This window comes from Sorex araneus, chromosome 1 (assembly GCF_027595985.1).
Source record: "Sorex araneus isolate mSorAra2 chromosome 1, mSorAra2.pri, whole genome shotgun sequence".
Classification (NCBI taxonomy): Eukaryota; Metazoa; Chordata; class Mammalia; order Eulipotyphla; family Soricidae; genus Sorex; species Sorex araneus.
Window position 1 is genome coordinate 314,168,527 of NC_073302.1, and position 21,416 is coordinate 314,189,942.

At 39.0% G+C, this 21,416-nt stretch overlaps 2 protein-coding genes across 6 annotated transcripts in view; one reads left to right on the top strand and one right to left on the bottom strand.

Moving 5' to 3' along the window:
• The window catches only part of LOC101544090 (histone PARylation factor 1), a 26,453-nt gene extending 18,888 nt beyond the window's left edge, over positions 1–7,565 (top strand). Inside the window, exon 8 of the mRNA XM_004610380.2 lies at positions 395–7,565. Coding sequence (XP_004610437.2) covers positions 395–526 — 132 coding nt within the window. The 3' untranslated portion in view covers positions 527–7,565. The remainder of the gene's footprint in view (positions 1–394) is intronic.
• CLCN3 (chloride voltage-gated channel 3) overlaps positions 6,262–21,416 on the bottom strand; it is an 87,051-nt gene continuing 71,896 nt past the window's right edge. For 3 of the 5 annotated variants that reach the window (XM_055123702.1, XM_004610375.2, XM_004610376.2), the window contains 4 exons: positions 19,155–19,553; positions 17,136–17,352; positions 11,040–11,115; positions 6,262–9,193 (listed from right to left, as the gene is read on the bottom strand). In XM_055123702.1, the coding sequence (XP_054979677.1) occupies positions 9,035–9,193; positions 11,040–11,115; positions 17,136–17,352; positions 19,155–19,553 (851 nt within the window). In that variant the 3' untranslated portion in view covers positions 6,262–9,034. The remainder of the gene's footprint in view (positions 9,194–11,039; positions 11,116–17,135; positions 17,353–19,154; positions 19,554–21,416) is intronic. The other 2 variants (XM_004610377.3, XM_004610378.2) reach the window with 1 other exon arrangement.

A 21,416-nucleotide genomic window follows, 5' to 3' on the forward strand; every position in this document is an offset into this window, starting at 1 on the left:
TAAGGTCACAGAGCAGCTTTTTTTTGTGGGGGGGGGGTGAGGAGGGCACACACACTGCATGGTGCTCAAGGCTTGTTCCTGCCATTGCACTCCGGAATTACTCTTCATGGGGCTCAGGGGCACATGGGGTGCTAGGGATCAAACCTGGGTTGGTAGTGTACAGGGCAAGTGCCCTACCCAATGTGTTACTGCTTTGGCCCAGAAGCTTTCGATTTTAACTGAATTTTCTTCCCAAGATAAATCCTTAAAGATTGCTAGACAAAATGCTTGATGCCTGTACCAAAATTAACTAAAACTATTGCTAAGGGGATGTGTTTTGTTCAGTGCTTTTTCAGTATGCTCTCTGCCACTTGCTAAGATATATTATGTCTCTGCTTAATGTTTTTTTTTCTAGTATTTTCATAAAGTTGCTGGCCAGCTTTTACCACTTGCATATAATCTGTTGAAGAGGAATCTCTTTGCCGAAATTATTGAAGATCATCTGGCAAACAGGAGTAAAGAGAACATAGACCAACTTGCAGCATGAGTGAGAACTGGTTTCTTTGATGTACAATATTTTAAAGTATTTCGTATTAAACATGTGTTTTGTTTTTAAGTAAATCAAAAAAATAAATCAGAAACATTTACTAAAAACTCCGACAAAGCTCCTCTGGCCCAGTTTTCTTTCATGTCCAAGTAAATATCAGTTCAGCCCTCTCAGTGGTGATGCCGGAGTCACATTTTGGAAGGCCCCCGAAAGTCATCCTCTGACATGTCACAGGAAGTCACTGTCTTAGGCCAGGGAGTTCTGTTTCAGTATTTCACACATGGCAGTGAGGGATTCATTTCTTCTGATGCTTGAGTTATTATCTGTAACCTGGAGGATTGGTTTCCCGGAAGCCAGCCTCCTGGCTCTTAGAGCCCAGGCTGTCTGAGCGTGAATTTTAAGTTCCATTTCCTGGTATTTATGTTTCCCTCCAGTTATCCCAGGAGATCTAGATTTACAAACAATCGTCCTTTGACTTATCTGTATTTTCCAATAAATACAACAAAGGATTTATTGTATTTATTGTAGTGTAGAAATCAGTAAGCCATTCATTTGCATTTGAAAGCAATCATTGCAAATTATCTTACCAGATTTCTACTAGATTGTGGATAGCTGTTCTACCAGATTCAGTTTTTCCTTAAAACTGCTGGCCAAAAGTCCTTTTTGAAATGTTTGTTGATTAGGTGAAATGGCCTGTAAATTAATCCTTCCTATGAAGATCAAGGTAGAAAAACCTTATATTAAAACAGATCATCTGGGGGCTGGAGTGATAGCACAGCGGATAGGGCGTTTGCCTTGCACGCGGCTGACCCATATGGTCCCCTGAGCACCACCAGGAGTGATTCCTGAATGCAAAGCCAGGAGTAACCCCTGAGCATCACTGGCTGTGGCCCAAAAAGGAAAAAAAAATCATCTGGTTTCATATATTTTATTAGATTCTTTTTTGTAAATTAGCCCTTTCTATGAAGATCAAGGTAGAAAAGCCTTATGTTAAACAAGATCATCTTTAATATATTTTGTTAACTGTCTTTTTACCGCCCCCCCAAAAAAAAAATTTACGTTTCCAAAGTTAGCAGTCTGACTAAACAGATTTGAGATACTTTTTGTGACATAAGGTATGCATCTATTATTAAAATACCTGTTCATGAACTTAAATGTGATGAGCAGCATGTCTCATCACCCCCGTTAGGCTGTGAGCTTTTTAATAGTATATACTGAGTAGATACCGTCCCTCAAAAAACACAGAACCTTTAAAATGACCCATCATACACTCCTCACATAAAATCACACATAGCAAGAGCTGAGACACTTTTGCTGAGACACCCATGAATAAATGTTCTTCTGGCTGGGGTTGGACCTCAGGGTAGAGCATCTGCCTTGCATGTGTGAAACCCTGGGTTTGATTCCCACTACTGCCAAAACAGACTCATCTCAGACAACAGAATTGTCTCCTGATGACAAAAAATCCCTCCGAGATGGCCTGTGTCTTGTATTTGTTATTTTTCTTCCCATATCCCACACTGCCTTGGGAGGCAGCTTCCAAAGGAGACATTTTATATCACAGCCAAATTAAACTAAAAATATCTTTATCTTCCCTTTCATTGCAGTATAGTTCTTTCAGGAACTGTCAGGTTTTCATTACATCAGTTACATCTACAGGCAGGCAGGTATCTGGACTTTTATCTGGCTTACATCAAAATATTAAATAGCTCATACCTACCAGATCACAGTGGTCTGAAATAATCGAACATTTCTGTAGTCCCTGAAATGCTTCTTCGGTCTTCTCTCATTTCTAAGGTGTATCTTTCTGTTTGGGGGGTCCACACGACCAGCATTTGGGCCACTCCCAGCCATGCTCAGGACTGTGTTTGCTTGAACTTATGTCTCCTGAATGTAAAGCCTGGGCTTCCATCCTCTGAGCCGTTAGCCCCTCATAGGTGTTTAGTATTGGAGGCAATACTTAAAAGTAGTTAACACAAGTATCTTTTCAATTACTCAAGTATATTAAAACGGCCTGGGGGCCGGAGCAATAGTATAGCAGGTAGGGTGTTTGCCTTTCACAGGGCTGACTCTGGTTAAATCCCCGGCATTCCATATGGTCCCCCAAGCACCACCAGGAGTAATTCCTGAGTGTAGATCCCGGAGTAATACCTGAGCATTTTTGGGTGTGACCCAAAAAAGCAAAAATAATAATAATAATAATAATAATAATAATAATGCCGACCTGCTTGGCCAGAAATACTAGATTTCTTCTTAAATTATATCCGCTTTTTAAATCCAAGTCTCAAGTAAATATTTTTTTTTTCGCTTATTTTGGGTCACACCTGGCGATGCATAGGGGTTACTCCTGGCTCATGCACTCAGAAATTACTCCTGGCAATGCTCAGGGGACCATATAGGATGCTGGGAACCGAACCCGGGTCAGCCGCGTGCAAGGCAAACGCCCTACCCGCCGTGCTATCGCTCCAGCCCCTCAAGTAAATAGTTTTTAAGATATTTTTGGACCATGTCATCCTGTGACCTGTAACATGGATTTTAACAGGATGTCTTATCAAGGAACAAATGACAAGTAAACAAAAAATAACCAAATTCTCCTTCATTCCACAAACCTACACTTTGTATCTGCAGAAAGTGTGGTGTATCAGCCAAGATAGGATTTAGACGCCGATGTTAAGTGGAAGGTATAACTGACTGTGGTTGTAAGAGGCTTCCAGTAAGGCCAGTAAGTGCCAAAAGTCATGTGAAACATAAATTTCTGGGCTAGTGAGAGAGCTCAAAAGGCTAAGCACATGCTTTTTATGCAAGAAACCTGTGTTCCAGCATCACATGGTTCCCCAAACACCGGGAGCAGCCCTGAGCACTGCCTTATGTCCTCCAAAATACAACAGACTCAAACTCAACCTAGCCGAGTCACAGGCTAGCACAGCAATGTGTTTCAGTAGGTTCTGGCCTGCCAAGAAATGAACATTTTCCATAAGAGCCCACTTAGAGGATATCAAGCCCTCCTTCCCTTTCTTCTTCATTAAAGGACACTGAAACCTAGTCCAGTGAAACCCAGTGAACTGGATACTGACTTAAGTAGCTTTCATCGTGAGCACATTTTAAGTACCTCAACTCTGCCAGGAAGAGCACTCTGACCCAACGAGACTTTAACAGAAATAATCATACAACTCAAATGTAGCTCAATTTACTTCCTGGAACTTACCAGCTGGGTCCCTCTATAATCTATCAAAACATGTAGAATAATGTGCCCAATTTTTTTTTTTGAAATGCTGGTATAATCCAAGAAAATAATATAGGCTCTATCTACAAAGGAATATCCTTGAACTCTGTATGTATGGCTATCTGTATGAGCTTGCATTAGCCCAAACTTCACTGACTTCATTATCAACTGTCCAAATTACTAATTCCTTTGAATTCTGGTATTGATATGGGTATTTGATATTCTGAACTTCTGTTTATGCTCTAGTCCTGGGCTTCTTAAACTCTTTCCACTATGACCCACTTCTTGCCCCAGAAATGCAACAGACAAGTGCTTGCTGAAACATCTTGAAGTCACTATCGGTTGATTTTTTTTTTAATTGTTGGTTGCTGCATATTCATACATTTGTAATACTGTGTATTTTGTGAGAACCTAGATTTCCCACCATGTTTGGGGCCATGTCCCACCATTTAAAAAAACAGGTCTTTTGTTTTTGGATTGTATCTTGTGATGCTCAGGGCTTACTCCTGGCCCTGTGCTCGGGATCCCTCCTGGAAGAGCTCAGGGGACTATATGCCCTGCTACACATCAAACTGGAGTTGGCTGGATATAAGGCAACTGCTTAAACTCTATACTGTCTCTCCAAGAAACTAGATCTTCATGAGCTATCCCCCCCTCCCTCAGCCCTCTATTGCTGTCCTCATTACCTTACATCTGAACATACACAAATATCAGGTCCTTTCTTGTTCATCTAGTTCCAAAGTTATGTCATCCTATCCCAGGGTAATACCTGGGATAATGATATTAGATGTATTTAGATAACTCAAGTGGGACCTTTGTCCTGAACTCAAGCCTCAGAGCTGGAGTGACTGTAGAGCAGGTAAGGTGTTTGCTTGCACATGGCCACGCCAACTTCAATCCATGTCTCACGAATCCCACCAGGAGTAATCCCTGTCCTTCTCCCACCCACAAATCAAAACAAAGACTGAACTCCAGTCCTATGTACAACTGCCTACTTGACTAACCCATTTAGACTCTCTTAAGACCAACACTTCTTTGTACACATCTCAAATTTTTTTTCTTGAAGTCTTCCCTAACTCAGGGGCCATCCTGTTCTGGTTTCTCCAACCAAAATTCTCTTACGAATGCTTTACTCCTAACACACCAAGTTCATTAGCAAAACCCGAGTGATCCACCTCTGAAATAGCTAGAATCCAGGCCTGGCAGAGCATATGGCTAGCATATGGGAAGCCCCAAGTGTGACCCCGACATCAAAATCCAACTACTTCAGATACTTCCACCAACTTCAGACAGGGTCAAATCTCTGTCATGCCCACCTGGAGATTTTAAAGCCTCAATGAACTTCCTGCTGCTCTCCTTGCCCTCTTGTACTCTCTGTCCAAAAAAACCAGCTGCCAGAGAAATGCTGTTAGATCATGTCACTTTTAAAGCTTCACTGGCTCCCTGTTTTACTAAGAATAAAAGCCAAATTTTCATACCTCAACTTTATTCATCTTATTCTCCTTTCATCCTCTGGCCAGTAACCTACTTATGTGGGGCTCTGTATCTGATCATCCTGGAGTATTCTACCTTGGGATGTATGCATATAGTATTTCCTCCTGCTGGAAATTCGTCTCACAGATACTATATCATTCCTTCCTTTCTTTGGGTTTCTGCTCAGATGAAATCTTATCCCTGAAGCCTTCCCTTAATCATGTTATTAAATTACTATCCTTTCCATTATTTCCATTTATTTTTCTCTGTTATAATGGGAATTTTGGCTTATTTCATATATGCCTGTAACAGTGTACATATATGCCTGTAACAGTAGAACCATTAATTTTTTGCAAAATGTTGTTTCATATATGCCTGTAACAGTGTACAGTAGAACCATTAAGTTTTTGCAAAATTTGTGGTATTCACTATGATATATATCTCTTATATATATTGGCCCCCTTTACTAAAGTGTAAGTATCAAGAACACAGAATAGTACCTGGTACTTAGTTCATGTTCAATAAATAGTGAATGATTTTTTTTTCTTAAGAACAAATATCTACCCTGGACTTTGTAAACTGTTTTGCTTTTTTGTCAAAGTTTGGTATTAGAAGACTACTGGAACCTTTTAACAATTCAACTCTTACCATCCTTTTAGGCAGTTCTAATTTCCAAGGCAATTTTTTTAACATGGATTTTCTAAACAAGGCAATTTAAAGAATCATTTACAAACTTAGTTTTAAAACATGTTTCTGAAAGTAAACTGAAGTAAAATCGTTCTGCAGACTTGCACTTTTCACTGGCAGATGGGGCTCAATAATACTAATAGCATGTTGATCCCACTGTCCAATCCAGCATCTATTTTGTTGTTGTTGTTGTTGTTTCTTGCTTACAAAGTATAGAAACAGCATGGTGACCTGAGAGATCGTGTTTCTCACCTGCTGGGAGCCTGCACCTGCTAGGCATACTGGTCTGCACTGCACAGAGCAGCAGGAAAGTGGGAGGAATGTTGCAGCTATAATCAAAGGACAAACCACACGTTGTCATATAGATTTTAATAGATTTTCTGATTAAACTCATTACAGTAATCATTTTTACTGTAATGAAATGCAGCTTTACTACACTAGTATAAATAAAAACAGATAAATACAGCTCTAGGCAACATCACAGATTGTAACAAACTAAGCATTCTTCATGAATCAAAACTGAAAACAAGGATTAGTAAGAGATGCTGACACCCATGCCCATTCTCATCATACCTTCTCAAAAAGGGTACTCCAATAAGGCGCTCCACTTAGGATGGTCAATCAATTTGCCAATTAGCCCAGGCACACTTATTTTACAACCTCCACTATTTTCATCATTTGGTTGAAAAGCAGACATACCTCAACATATCAAAAGTGAAAGTGGAACAGATTGTAAAACCAAAGAAGAAAACTGCATTTGAAATACGGCACTTTCCCAGTATTTCAAGCAGTAAAATGAAGGACAAAAATATACTCAGAAAAAAATTAATATCCACCCTTAAATATTAGTCCTGTTAAGCAGGAATGGCAAGGAAAGAATGACTTAAAATAAAAAAAAACATGGAAAATAAAATCTATGTGAGTTTTAATGTTCAAAGTTGTCTGTAGAGACTGATTGCTCCTTTGAAGGCTTATAATCCAGGGCGAGCACTGAACTAATTCCATAGCCAATACTGAGGAGTTCATGCTTTCGCAGGGCCTTGCACACTGCAAAAACACACTGGCACTAGTATGTCCAGAATTATCATTTAGAAATTATTTCACTCTGATGGTCAAATTAACTTTGAAGGGGCTATTAAGAAAACTTAGTCAAAAGGAGGAAGTCTAACTTTAGACACATAGCACAACCACGAAAGTTTCTTGAGATCCCTAAAACTTTGCTTAGCTTTCAATTGTTCAAATATGGCTTCATGGTCTTATAAATCAAGATCTTACAGATCTTATGTGATCTTACAATCTTACAGGTATATTATTAAGAACTAGGAAGAGAAGGATCACTTTTAAATTGTAAAAACAGCTCATACCAGTTATTTCAAAAAAAGTCTGCAAAATTCATTTTCCTACCAAAAATGCATTATCACAGAATTTTTCGGTCAATTCTTTGAGAAAACTGCCTTTGCTGAGAGTGAATTAAAATCATGATAAGAGAGACATTTCCCAAAACAAAAATTCCAAACACAACCCATAGGACATTTCAGTATCATCCTGGAAAAATGTGCATTGTAAATAATTCAAAATGTAAATTGAACACTGTGGATATGACCTACCCAAAGATTCAAAAGTTACGTTGAAAATTAAAATTGTAATTAATACCTATGCAATTTTATTGTTTGTGTTTGTTTTCATGTTTTCCACAACTTTTAACTTAATCTGCAAAGTGGTTGAGTGTGTCAGCTTTCCAGTTAATGGGTCAAAATGGACAAGTCAGAAGACACAATCCAGGGGATGGCAGTGAAAGATCAGTAAAAGGTTTATGTACACACCAGATTATAGAGAAATAACCACAACTTCTTAAACCCTTGTTCCCATTGTAAACTTTGTTTCTTATCTCCATCTTTTTAAGTCTGAATTAGTCTATAAAAATCACATTAAAAAGGTAAAATTATTTAAATGCGATATTAACTGATCTGTATTTTATAAATTTTAATCCATAAAAATATAAATAAGAATGGTAAATTTTTACGAAACAAAATTTACATTTAGTGCAAGTTATGAATTACATTTCTTCTTCAGTGTCAGCAGTGATATTTTAAGGGAAAAAAAGACTGACCTAATTTCAAGAAAAGAAATTCCAGTGTTTAAACATGCAGTTAATACCAGACACAGCTAAACAGAATACTTCTTTCTCTTTCTGTTAAAGCAGCAGCGTCATTTCCTTATGCTGAACAGCATTTGTGTATCGTAGTGGTTTTAGGACTACAAAATTTGCTTAAGATCAGATCAACATTATCTATAAAGTCTGAGGAAAAAACAAAACAAAACGAAAAAACAAAAAGAAAACTTTATCCTTATAAATCAAGCATGGTGGTTGACTCAGAACCACACCGCATACAAGCTGAGAGATTTCACTCGTCATTCAAGATGTTACCTGTCTGAGCAGCCTTCAAGTCGCATGTGATGAGTGCTCCAAGCATTCAGTGACGGAACAAACTACATGGTTAATATTAATGGCACAAGAAACACTCCCTTCTTGTGATGAAACCTCAGTAAAATCACAGTACATCTCAATATGAGAAAGGACTGCTTCCAAGGGTACACCAATTTAAAGAGGCTTTGTTTCTGCCAGGGAGAGGGGAGTGGGGCAGAGAAGCTCTTCTGGAATGTATACAGTAATGTTTAACTTTTAATTCATGAATCAAACTGAAAAGTTTTGATTTAAAAAAAGGAGCGGGACGTAGGGGGACAGGGATGGGGGTGGGGGGGTGCCAAGACCTTGCAGTCTTAGAGATGGCTCAATTCAAAGTAATCCCTCCAGAAACAGGGACTGAAAATGTGTCTTTGCAACGATGGAGTAACAGACTGGGTGCTCCGGGGCGCCGGCGGCCGGTGTCCACTATTAAGCACATCCTCAGCTGAAAGCATCCAGCGCAGAACAGTTGGTGATTTGCTGCTCACAGTTAGGCGGGGAAATCCCTCACTCATTTCCTTCTCTCTCCTTTCCCCTCCCCAAAACAATTCCTCCGTTCCACCAGCGTTATTTGCAAACCATGTTGCAAAAGCCCGGCTTTTATGTATTTCCCTTTTCTTTTTTTTAAGGAGAAAAAAAAGCAGACGACTCCCTCAGGTTAAAGAGTTGAGTTATTCAACAAATGAACTTCCTCTTCTGTTTCCTCTCTCTCCTCATCTATGGGCTTCAGTTGAACATTATTGAAGCGGGGTCTTGGTTTGCCGTCTGGGCCATATGACGGAGGATATCTTTTTTTGTTATAATGCCAAGGAGGCGTCTGAAAGGGATAAACAGAAGACTCTATTAAAATAAAAGGGAAGAGGGGAGAAAAAGGCCAAAGCTATAGCTAAATCCCTTTTGTTGACAGGAATAGAGCAAAGCAAGCAGCCTGATTTTATATTTTCAAAACATTTTATTGTGAAAGATAATTTAATTATCCAGCAACCATCCTTTGATATAAAAATATATTATGGTCACTACTAGTACAATATCCTTTCTGAGACCTTTAGGAATCCGGGCTCATTGAAGCAGAGTTATGTTGAATGATGTATGCGAACAAAAAAAGAATGGAATGGGGGAGGACATATGAACAAGAAATGGCATCAATTCCATCTGAGAAGGAAAATTTGTTCCTTTTACATCAGAAAGCAGCAATATGTCTGATGATTAAATCTATTCCACTATTTTAAACTGAAAATAAACTTTGAAAAAAGAATTGAAGGATTGCCCAGTTGTATGCAGAATCTTTAAGAAAGCATATACAATTGAATATTGAATGCCTATAAAATGGTCACTACAGAACTTCAATCCCAAACTTCAGAATAAATCTAGAAGAAACCACAAATTTCTAGTACAGTCATCAATGTTTTCCTTTTTTGACTTTAGCCAAAAAAGTTAAGATATAGTGCTTGTGTGAAAGTCTTAGTGGTTAATATTTACATTAAAAGATAAAAAATCAGTCCTAAACGATTTTTATAGGTGAAGCAGAAAGCAAAATGAGCAGCTACTTATTATTCTGGTTAGTAGTAGTTGGCTTTTTGTTTAAGGATGCATGAAACACTTGTGAAATATAAGCATACAACAGGACTATACACTCAGTTGTGTACTTAAGCAAATTGGGACAGGTTTTATACAGGTATGACAACTGCAGGGCAAAATAACTTCAGGCATTAATTGTTAGCGCCAGACAATTTTTGGATTATAAGGTAAGATCATTCAAAATGTGTATTTATTTATGAAACCATAAAACCACTGAAAACAAATGCAGATGACCCTAAAAGTTGCTTATATTCCAGAAACATACAAAAGGGGCGCACACATAATAAAGGTACAATTCACTGATGAAATGGCAGGACACTCATTCTTGACTCTGAAGGTATGCAGGGTATAGAGAAAGGACTAAAGCTATGATCACAAATATGTACTCATTATGCTATGATTAGTGTGCCCGTGAAAAGGTCCATTTAACAGCAATTCTAACATTGCTAATAAGCTCCGTTAAAATCATTTATGAGGCCAGCAGATGACTATAAGGGTTGGGGCACATGCTTTGTATGGGGGAGGCCCAGCTTTGGTTCCCAGCACTTCATGTTCCCCCCAGCACTGCCAAGAGTGGCCTAAGCAACATGCTGGGAGTAGCCTCTAAGCACCACCAGTGTGGACCCCCAAACCAAAGACATTAACGGGCTTAGATTTACAATCAGACTACCACAAAATTAAGGGAACATTAAGAAAAAGAATTTGGGTAAAGGGACAAGCATTTTTAACCTGGCAGGCAGGCAGCTTCTGATACTGATGTTTCCACTAAGGTAGACAGAGTGCTGTGGGACTTTAAGAATATCCAATAATATTTACTCATTCAACTACCAAACTGTTTACAGTTCCTTTATTGCAACTAGTGATTTGATGAGATGTTAAGTTTTGCTTACTTTCTTTGAATGGAAGTTTATACATATCTGAATTTATTTTACAGACATTTTATGATACAAATGTGATTGGCAGCATGTAGAATTTTGTTTGTTTGTTCAGCAGATATCTGAGAAAGAGAAAACTGAACAGTTCACAAGTTTCATGCCTCCTGACTTCTAAGGTGTCTAATGAGGAGATCTGATATATCTAATCACCAAGGGTTCGACGTGCTGCTTTAGTTGCTCGAGATGTTCTAATATGTTCTTCTTTGTGATGATCCCCAAGACAATCCTGAAACAGATCATGTTATGCTAATAACTGTGAGAAATAAAATTAAAAGAGGTTCCAATCATAATGATAAAGAATGAAAGAAAAATAAAAACATGAATCATAAGGATGCTTTCAATGAACTTTAGAAAAACAGAAACAAAAATGACTTAAAATCCCAGGTCCCAGTTGTATAAATTCTACTGACTTTGAAGAATAATGATACTATTTTAAGGTGGGGCCCTTGGGAGAGGGGTTTTGGGTCACATCCATGGTACTAGGGGCTGAAATCTGCCTCTGTGCTCAGGCATCACTCCTGGAGAGGCTCAGGGGACCATATGGGGTACCAGGGATCAAACCTGGGTTGGCCACATGCAAGGCAAGTGCCCTACTCACTATACTATTACTCTGGCTTATTAGTGAGCTGCTTTCCTTTTTAAATTAAAATTCAAAATTACAAACCTCACAATAAAGATGACTACAAAGTATCCCCCCAAAAATGCTTATCTCTAAAACTTATGAAATTAATTTCCATCCCGTTTTTTCCTTAGAAGAAAGTATTTCTCTAATTTCTAATATTTCATAATATAGGACCTATATGTGAATCTACTTCAGCTGTGAGAACTTAGTAGAAAATGCCTAAGAGGAGACTTCAAAAATTCTTTCAATTTTACTATTATTTGGAATTAAAAGCATCATGCATAAAATAAAGCTACCTAACAGAAATACTTCCAATTTTCATTAATCTGAAGAAAGCCTCATCTGAAAATAAATCAATGATATGATATGATCACAGTGAAGGGATCAAAATAATGCTTAACTCTATATTTTTCTAAACAATTGTTACTTCTTTTTTGGGTGGGGGGTCACATCTGGCAGTGCTCAAGGCTTAGTCCTGGCTCTGTGCTCAGGGATCACACCTGGTAGGGCTTGGGGTACCATATGGGGTGCCTGGGATAAACCCTGGGTCAGCCATGTGTAACACAAGTTTCCTACCCATTTGAACTATTGCTCTGCCTGTAAACAATTATTATTTCTATAATTATTACTATAACATCACAGTGAATGATGAATATAAACTCTCGCAATGAGAAGTTGTTAAAAATGAGACTAATTTTAATTATAAAATGAAATTTTGGTTGCTACTTTTATTATAAGAGCCAATAAATTGAGCTACACTGGGGCAAATACAGCTAACGAATGTCTAAAATCTTTTCAAGTTTTTATCTTGAAATTCTGTAAGCTCATAGAGAATGCCTTTAGGATAGTCGGGTCACATCCTAGGGCATTTCCCTCTCCAGTTAACCCAGACAAGGTTAAGCTGACTTAACTATTAAAAAATGCCTTTTAACATGACCCTAACTTGTCCCTCAAGAACTTCCTAGAGTCACAACAGTCTGAATCTCCAGACTTCAATCACAAAATAGTTACCTGAAACAACAGGTTTGGGGGGGATAGGGAGGGGGGAAATAGAAAATAGGAAAGGCAGTAATGTTACTTATGTTTTCTCATTTTAAAAGACAATATACTCTTTTTTGGGGGGGAAAAGGGGCACTGCACACCTGGTAGTGCTCAGGGCTTACTCCTGCCTTTGCACTCAGGGGTCACTCTTGGCAGGTTCAGGTGACAACATTGCTGGGAACTGAACCCTGGTTACCCACATGCAAGGCAAATGGCCTACCTGATGCACTATCGCTCCAGTTCTCTATATTCTTAAAAATAGAGATAAGGGGGTGGGACACGGCAGTGGTTAGGGTGCCTGCACTTTATTCCTGCACCACATGGTCCTCAGGTACGGCAGGGCCGGAGCAGCAGCACATCCTTGGGTTTTGCACTGAAACAAAGGACCTGCTGGCCGAGAATCGCCAGTAGGAGCACCATTTGGGAGGCCCACCATACACACATATACAGAGATACACAGAAAAGTCCTCAAGACACAGGGAGCAAGTTATCCTTTCAATCAAAATGGCCCTGAAACTTCACTATACACAAGCAAAGTGGGACTGGACTACAGTACAGTCGTCATGACTCTTACCTAGCTCGCAGCAGACAGGGTTCATTCCCCGGTATACCGTGTGGTTCCCCAAGGCCACTAGGAGTGACCAAGTGTCAGGAATAAGCCCTGAGCACTGCTGGGTGTCAGGAATAAGCCCTGAGCACTGCAGGCCCAAAAACATCATCATCATCATCATCATCCTCCCACTGATAGTCAAATTTCTCAAATGGTCTCAATAACGTCTTTATTCGTCCTGAGATTACATCTCAGTAATGTCTCCGTTAGCCCTGATATTTCAGAAACCTCTCTTTACTCGTCCTTTCCAATGGTGCAGCATTGGAGGCCCCAATGGCCCCAAAACAGCAACAACAAAATAATAATTTTTAGTAAGTGGAGAAAAGTAATGCAAAACAGACAGAACAATTTGCTGTTTACTTTTGAGCTATTAATAATATCAGTTAATTCAGTATAAATCTGTTCTACAAAACACTAGTCCCAGAAGTTCTGCCTCCTCTACTCCACCAAAAAAAAAAAAAAATTAAAACGTGGGGAATGTTTAAATATGCTTGGAAAACTTTTCTATTACCTCACCTTAAGGTTCAATTACACCCATACTTCCTAAGTTTCCATACCTGAAAAGTTCCAGTAAAGGAACTTAATATTTGGTATAAACTTGTATGGGCACCAAACTCTTTTGAGCAATACATCTCCACATTTGCTAATCCACCAAAACTAATATTTAACAAGTTATATTAATTAAAATACAAAATTAAGAAATTGACAACTGGCATCTTTAAATTTGGGGGGGTCCACAAATTTAATAATAAGCCCTGCCATACTCAGGGCTTATTTCTGGCTTTGCATTCAGGGATCACTCCTGGTAGTGCTGAGGGGACCATGTGCATATGAAGGGTCTGGGATAGAATCTAGGTCGGCCGCATGCAAAGCGAATGTTCTACCTGCTGTACTATGGCTCTGGCCCCGGCATCTTTACAACTGTAGAAAATCTTCCTTATCTGTTTGCCTTTCCCCCTATCTACTACTGTTCTAAGTTTGTTGAATGTCTATAAGTAGTTATTTTTCCTCCTCTCAAAACTCTGTATAGGAGCTGGAGAGAAAAAGTTCAGCAGGTAGGGGCACTTGCCTTGCAAATGTCAATTCAGGTTCTCTACCTGGCATCCCTTATAGTCCCCTGAATCCCACCAGCAGTGACCCCTGAGCACAGTCAGGAATAAGTCCTGAGCAATGCCAGGTGTAGCCCCAAACCACAAAAACAAAATCTCAGTATTAAACAAAAAAATGTTGACAGTTACCCAAAATTCTCTATTTTCCACTAATAACAAGAAGGTTTGATTTCTTTCTGCTTTTAAATCATGTAAGTGAGAAAAAACAACTCTACTTATATACATCAAAGAAAATGAAATTCTATAATCCATCCTACTCAAATAGTCTCTTTACTTTCTTATATTGATCTATTCTCCTTGAAAGACAGGAGTAATAAAAACAGGAACCAGAGCGATGACAGTAGGGTGGGTAAGGCACCTGCCTTGCACATGGCCGACCTGGGTTCAATCCCCGCATCTCATATGGTCCCGAGTCTGCCAGGAGTGATTCCTGAGTGCAGAGCCAGGAGTAATCCATGAGCACTGCCAGGTGTGGCAGGAAGGAAGGAAGGAAGGAAGGAAGGAAGGAAAGGAAAATATGTGCTCTAAGGAAAAAGCCCCTCACAGCAAGCTTTCTCTAAACAGGCAGCATCAGTTAAAATGTTAATTAATTCTCTTCCCTCCTCCGTACCATCATTTCATTTAAAAAAAAATTTTTTTTTTTTTTTTTGCTTTTTGGGTCACACCTGGTGATGCACAGGGGTCACTCCTGGCTCTGCACTCAGGAATTACCCCTGGCAGAGCTCAGGGGACCATATGGGATGCTGGGAATCGAACCCGGGTCGGCCGAGTGCAAGGCAAACACCCTACCTGCTGTGCTATCACTCCAGCCCCCATCATTTCATTTTTTTAAGATCTATTAAATATTTTTATTTCTAATGTCTGTGCTGCCAAAACTTTGGAATCAATCGCAAGTCTGACAATCAACTTGTGTCTGTACTTCATAATAACTAGAGAATGACATATGTAAACTGTAAATATGTAAATACAAGGGTAAATCATGCCAGTCACTGAGAACAATTAAATGCAAGTAAAAGTTTGTAATTCACCTTAGTTCCCTATCAAGCCACTTCTAATTAAAAGGATCTGATAATCAATAAGGTTTTATGAAGTTATTTCACTTAATAAGTACTAAGTTAACAATTAAGTGGTGCCATTATTTTTTAAACAATAATAAATTAAAGTTATTTTACTAAATAAATCTCTTATCCTATTTTGTATGTTTAATGACTCCAAACTCTTGCCCGTAATCAAGAGCTCTCTTTGACCCTTCTTTCCATAGGGTTACTTTAATAGGGTAGGGCAGTGAAAACACATCTAGGCTTTAGACAAAAAGCCTATACTCAACAATAAAATCGAATGGACTCCCTTAAAAGTGTTCGTAGATTAAGGAATCAGAAAAAGAAGATGCAGTTGATCAGACAATTTCAGTGTGAAACAACAGCAAGAGACTGAGCTTAGAATTTGGGAAGGTATCTGAATCCACAATCTAAACCTAAGCTAACCACATAACTGGGCCCTTTTCAACCTCTCTGAACTTCTATTACTGCAGCTGAGTAGGGCTGTTACCAGTCACTGCTGAGGTACTGCAAAGCTGAATGAGAAACATAAAGTGCTCATAAAGCAAACTACTTTACTTTTGTTGCTTTCCTCCTTCTCTAGACAGAGTTTACTTGTTTTTGTCACCCAAATTATGCTTTATCCAAACTCTGTTTATCAGTTTTTAAGGAATACCCCAGCCCCCACCCTCTTTCTGTGATTCTCCACGTGTTTAGTATTTAGGCCTGCTTCAGGACAGAGAGCATTAATCATCCAGTTTACAGATCCAAGAACAACACCCTCTGCTCCTTGTTTCTGCTGTCTTCAGCAAAGTTCCTAAGTACTTCCTGGGAATGTAATATCATGGAAATAAAGAGGACTAAAGATAGTTAGAGGGAAAACAGATCCCAGATCCCAGAAGAGGGAAGAGCAGTCGTAATCAAATCCAAGTTGGTTTGCTGGAAAGTGCTGTCTTATGGATTTGTTTGGTTTTGGTTTTTGAAGGGGGGCTGGCAGGGGGCACACTTGTTGATGCTCAGGTGATGCTCAGGGGTTACTCCTAGCTCTGCAATCACGAATTACTCCTGCTAGTGCTCGGGGGACTAGATGGGGTGTAGGGATTGAACCCAGGTTGGCCTTGTGCAAGGCAAACACCCTAACAGCTGTACTATACTCCAGCTCCTGTCTTATGGATTGTGGCATTCTATCTCCACAATCCCATTAACATCTGACAGACAAAACTCTTCTCTATTTCTCTCCTGAAGAAATACTGGTAATCTGTGTGTAAAAGGCAGAAGAACAGACTAATCAATTTACACACTTTAAATATATGAATGTACACTTCTCAGGAGTGGTTTATGTAAAAAGCTTTGTGTATGCAGAAGGCAGAAAAGTGGGAAACAAAGATTTGGCAAAGGTGGTATTTAGCTAAATACCATCTCATTTTAATTATATTATCATTTCCTTCACTACATGACAAATAAGGGACAAAACAGTAAATAGAAAAATATCAAGGAAGTTACTGTACTCAAAGCATATTCTTAAAATGGAAGACTTAAAAGAAGAAAAGTACTTATGCAGTACTCCATCAAAAAGAAGTACTTTTCCTTTAAGAAAGGGAGAAAAAATATCTAAATTCAATGTATATGGTGGAGATATGCCTCTTAGCAACTTTAAAGTCCTTTCTTCTGTTAAGTGTGAGTCTGATAGATCCTGAAGTTAATCACACTGAACGCAGACTTTCCCACTTGGGAGAGAACTTACTCTTTGCCTAACAATACATACAGATTCCACTAAAAAGGACCAGATGGTTTAATACGTGAACTGATTTCTTCGACCAAACTTACCCATTGTGAGTTACTAGGCACTGCCTCAGACCCAGCTTTCGGAAAATATCCACCACAATCTCCATGGGGGTGTGATCTGTTACTGTGAAAGGGCTCATGTCAAGAATACTTCGAAGCTTCAAGGGCCGAGGGCTTTCTGCTGGAAGAGATGGGGTGTGTTGTGCAAAACACACACGTGAACTGCCCACAATACCTTCTTGCTTTTTTCTGGCACTTTCTGAAAAGAGATAAAGATCAAAATTAAAAAATGGATAACTCTGCTTGATTTTCTGTTGTTGTTTAAAAAAAAAAAAAAGCTGCTCGATATTTTTGTTTGGTTTTTAGGCCACACACAATGGTACCAGGGCTCATTCCTGGTGGGTTCCAGGAACCATATGTGGTATAAGGGGTTGAACTTGGGTCAGTCACATGCAAAGCAAATACTTCAGCCACTTTATTATCTCTCTAGCCCATGTGCTTAATTATTAAAGAGATTTTGGATGGGGAGAACAAAACAACTATCTTAACCACTAAACTCTCTCTCAGACCCCATTTAAAAAAAAGAAGCATTTAAAAAAAAATCAGAAACATCCTACAACTTTTGGTTCCTTCACTCCCTGCCCCCTTTTTAACCAGTAAATGAACAAAGTCATTAAGCAAACTAGTTACTTGTTATAATGGCAGAATTCAAATCTACCAAAAATAAATCTTCTTCATGTAAATAAAAAAACTGATTGAATTATATAAAACAATTATCTTTGCTGGGACTGAAGCTGTTTTCTAACTTTGGGAGCCAAGGAAGTAGATTTGGAATACAAGATTTTAAAGCCTGGGGGCTGGAGCGATAGCACAGCGGGTAGGGCATTTGCCTTGCACGTGGCCAACCCGGGTTCGAATCCCAGCATCCCATATGGTCCCCTGAGCACCGCCAGGGGTAATTCCTGAGTGCAGAGCCAGGAGTAACCCCTGTGCATCGCCAGGTGTGACCCAAAAAGAAAAAAAAAAGATTTTAAAGCCTGTCGAAACTGAGCATATTACTTTTAAAGAAATCCGTCATCAAATGAAGTCAGCCTGTACCTAATGTTACTTAATGCCTGGAACTGGAGGACCAAATTCCTTCCTCAGAAAAGTTTAACTTGGGGCCAAGTGACAGCACAACATGTAGGGTGTTTGCCATACATGTGAAGAACCAGGGTTCAATCCCTCACATCCCATATGGTCCCCCAAGCACCACCAGGAGTAATTCCTCAGTACAGAGCCAGGAGTAACCCCTGAGCATTGCTGGGTGGGACCCAAACCCCCACTCCCAAATAAAGAAAAGTTTAACTTAGATAAGATATGAGTATTATGGCATGGATAACACCTAAATAGTTTAAGTAATGTTGGTATTATACCGGATATGAACTTTTTCCATTTGACTGAAAATCTCAGTTACTTTTTCATTTTAGATACTTTTATGTAACTAGATGTTATAAGTTAATAAGTTTAAATCCAGGTTTGAAAAAAAGAAAAACCCTGTGGATTTGATATGAAAGGGACTGAGATGGTGGAGTTTTCAATAACTTACACAAAAATAAATCAACTCTATTATAAAATACAAAAATATATCAGAAGTATCAGGTAAAGAAGAGAAGTCAAGAGCCACTGCACGTGGCCTGCACCTGGGAGGCCTAGGTTCAGTCCCGGGCATCATATGGTCCCCCAAAGCAACACTGGGAGTGACACCTGAGCAACGTGCTGGGAGTATCCCCTGAGCACCACTGTGTGTGGCCCAAAAATAAAACAAAACAAAAAAACAAAAAGACTGCAGTTAGTGACTAGTGACTGCCTGGCACTTGATTAGACCTCATATTACATGCTATTATAACTAATATCAACTTTGTGAGGTTTATCTGAGTGGGAAAAAGAATCAGACTCTTGTCTCTAATAACATCAAATCAGAAAACAAAATAGGTAATTTGCAAAAATAAATATCTAGATCATACACATGAAAAGACATATATAAATACACACGTGTGCTATTTTGTCAAAGAGAAATACCTATTGCAATTGTCAGGTCTCTTCTGAGGGCAAATCCCACTAATCTCTGAGACTCTTTTGACATTATAACAGGAAAGCCATTATAGCTGGTTTCATTAATCATGTTTTCTATATCATCCACTGTCATGTTGTCCTGTGTCAGGACAGCTAAAGGAGGATCGTTCCTTCGAGGTCTCATGACATCAGCAGCGAGAGTTGTATGTGTGAATTCTTCTTTTGCATCCAAAAATGGGTATCCATTTAACCGGATGTGTGCTTCATAAATGCCTTCCCTACCAAAGGCATCTCCAACCCATTTACTGGTCATTACGGCAGCCATAAGGGGAACAATATATTCCAAGCCTCCAGTAAGCTCAAAAACAATGACCACCAGGGAGACAGTCATTCTTGTCACACCACCTGAAAAAAATAAGCACCAAAGATCAGGACCAGTCTACACTGATAACACATATGTTAGTAGAATTTTTCCCACTAGACAGCTGAACACAAAACTGTAAACAGAACTTAGGAAAAATCATATTACAGAAAATTACTAATCCTTGGAACCACAGAGATAACAGTGGATACGATAGCTGCCTTGTACACAGCCGACCCTGATTTGATCCCCAGCACCCCATATTCCCAGCTCATTCCCAGCACCCCAGCTCATTTCCCTGAGCCAACCAGGCATGATCCCTGAGCAAAGAGCCAGGAATAAGCCCTGAGCACTGCTGGATCTGGCCCATATACTAAACCAAACAAACAAAACCACTAACCCTTTCAAAAAATTTATCACTATTTTAATAAGATACAGAGAAATGCTATTTAAAACAAAAGATAATTAAAATATTTAAAACCTATTTACTCCTGTCATCCCGTTGTTCATCGATTCGCTCGACCAGGCACCAGTAATGTCTCCATTGTGAGACTTGTTGTTACTGCTTTTGGCATATCAAATACTCTCGGTAGCTTGCCGGGCTCTCCGAGAAGGACAGAGGAATCGAACCTGGGTCAGCTGCATGCAAGGCAAATGACCTACCCGCTGTGCTATTGCTCCAGTCCATTTACTCCACATTTTAAAAAATCATAGCTGGAGGCGGGAATGATAGTACAGTGGGTAGGGCATTCACTTTGCATGCAGTCGACCCGAGTTCAATCACAGGCATTCCATATGGTCAACCAAGCACTGCCAGTTATGATTCCTGAATGCAGAGCTAGGAGTAATCCTGAGCACTGTCAGGTGTGGTCAAAGATAAAAACAAAACAAATCAAAAAAATTATGGCTGGCTAACAAAAAATAAGTTTGTCATATTGGTATACTGTTATAGCAAAATTGTAATTTCACCCTTATAAAAAGCTTAGTACAAATTTGGTAAAAGTATTTACCACGACTATCTTATTTACTATGAGTTTACAAGTTAAATTATATAGATAAAATATTATTTAAATATATTTCTAATCTGAATTTTTTTCAAAATGAGTAGTTTGATGTCTTGTGATTTGTATTTACAGTGTAAGCTCTCCATCTCTTAGAAATTACACCTATTTATTTATCCAAAGTATCCTGAGTTAGCATCTCTATACTATCTTTCCAATCTGCTTCTCTCAACCTTACTGTTACATCTGTCCCAAGTCTCCAACTACGCATACTCTAATCTTATTGTTGTGTCTTGTTTTTTTTTTCTATTTTGCTGAATAACCCACAGTCACAGAAAACACCACGCACTTAAAATCAAACTCCTCTTCCTCCCCAAGAGCTCCCCATTCCTCCTTCCCTGACTTCAATATATACTTCAATCAACCAAGACAAATATCTAGGTTGTCAAGAAGAATGAAATATATACTTGGTTTGGTTCATCACTTAACTTGTCCCAACATCTACATGACCTTAGTACTTGTTCTATAAATTACCTATCTTAATATTACCTTTCTTAATATTTTGTTACCACCTAATCCAGGCCCTTTAGACTTTGTTCCTTAATTTGTATGCTATTTTGTCTTACCTCCTTGACTCCAGGCCCCATTACCTTCAATGCACTTTATAAGCCATGTTCCCAGGTTAAGCTTTCCTAAGTACTACTTTCACCATGTTGCTTCTTTGCTCAAAAACCTACTAGGGCTCGCCAGTTCATACTGTGTTAAGCTTAAACGCTTCCTTAACCTAAAAATAGAAGGGAGAAAGAACCTACTGTATATTGCATCTCTACTCTATGCCAGGCATGTCTGAGTCAGTGTATAGAGGCTGTTTCTATTTGTAAACTAAGCGCTTATTTCACTAGGCAC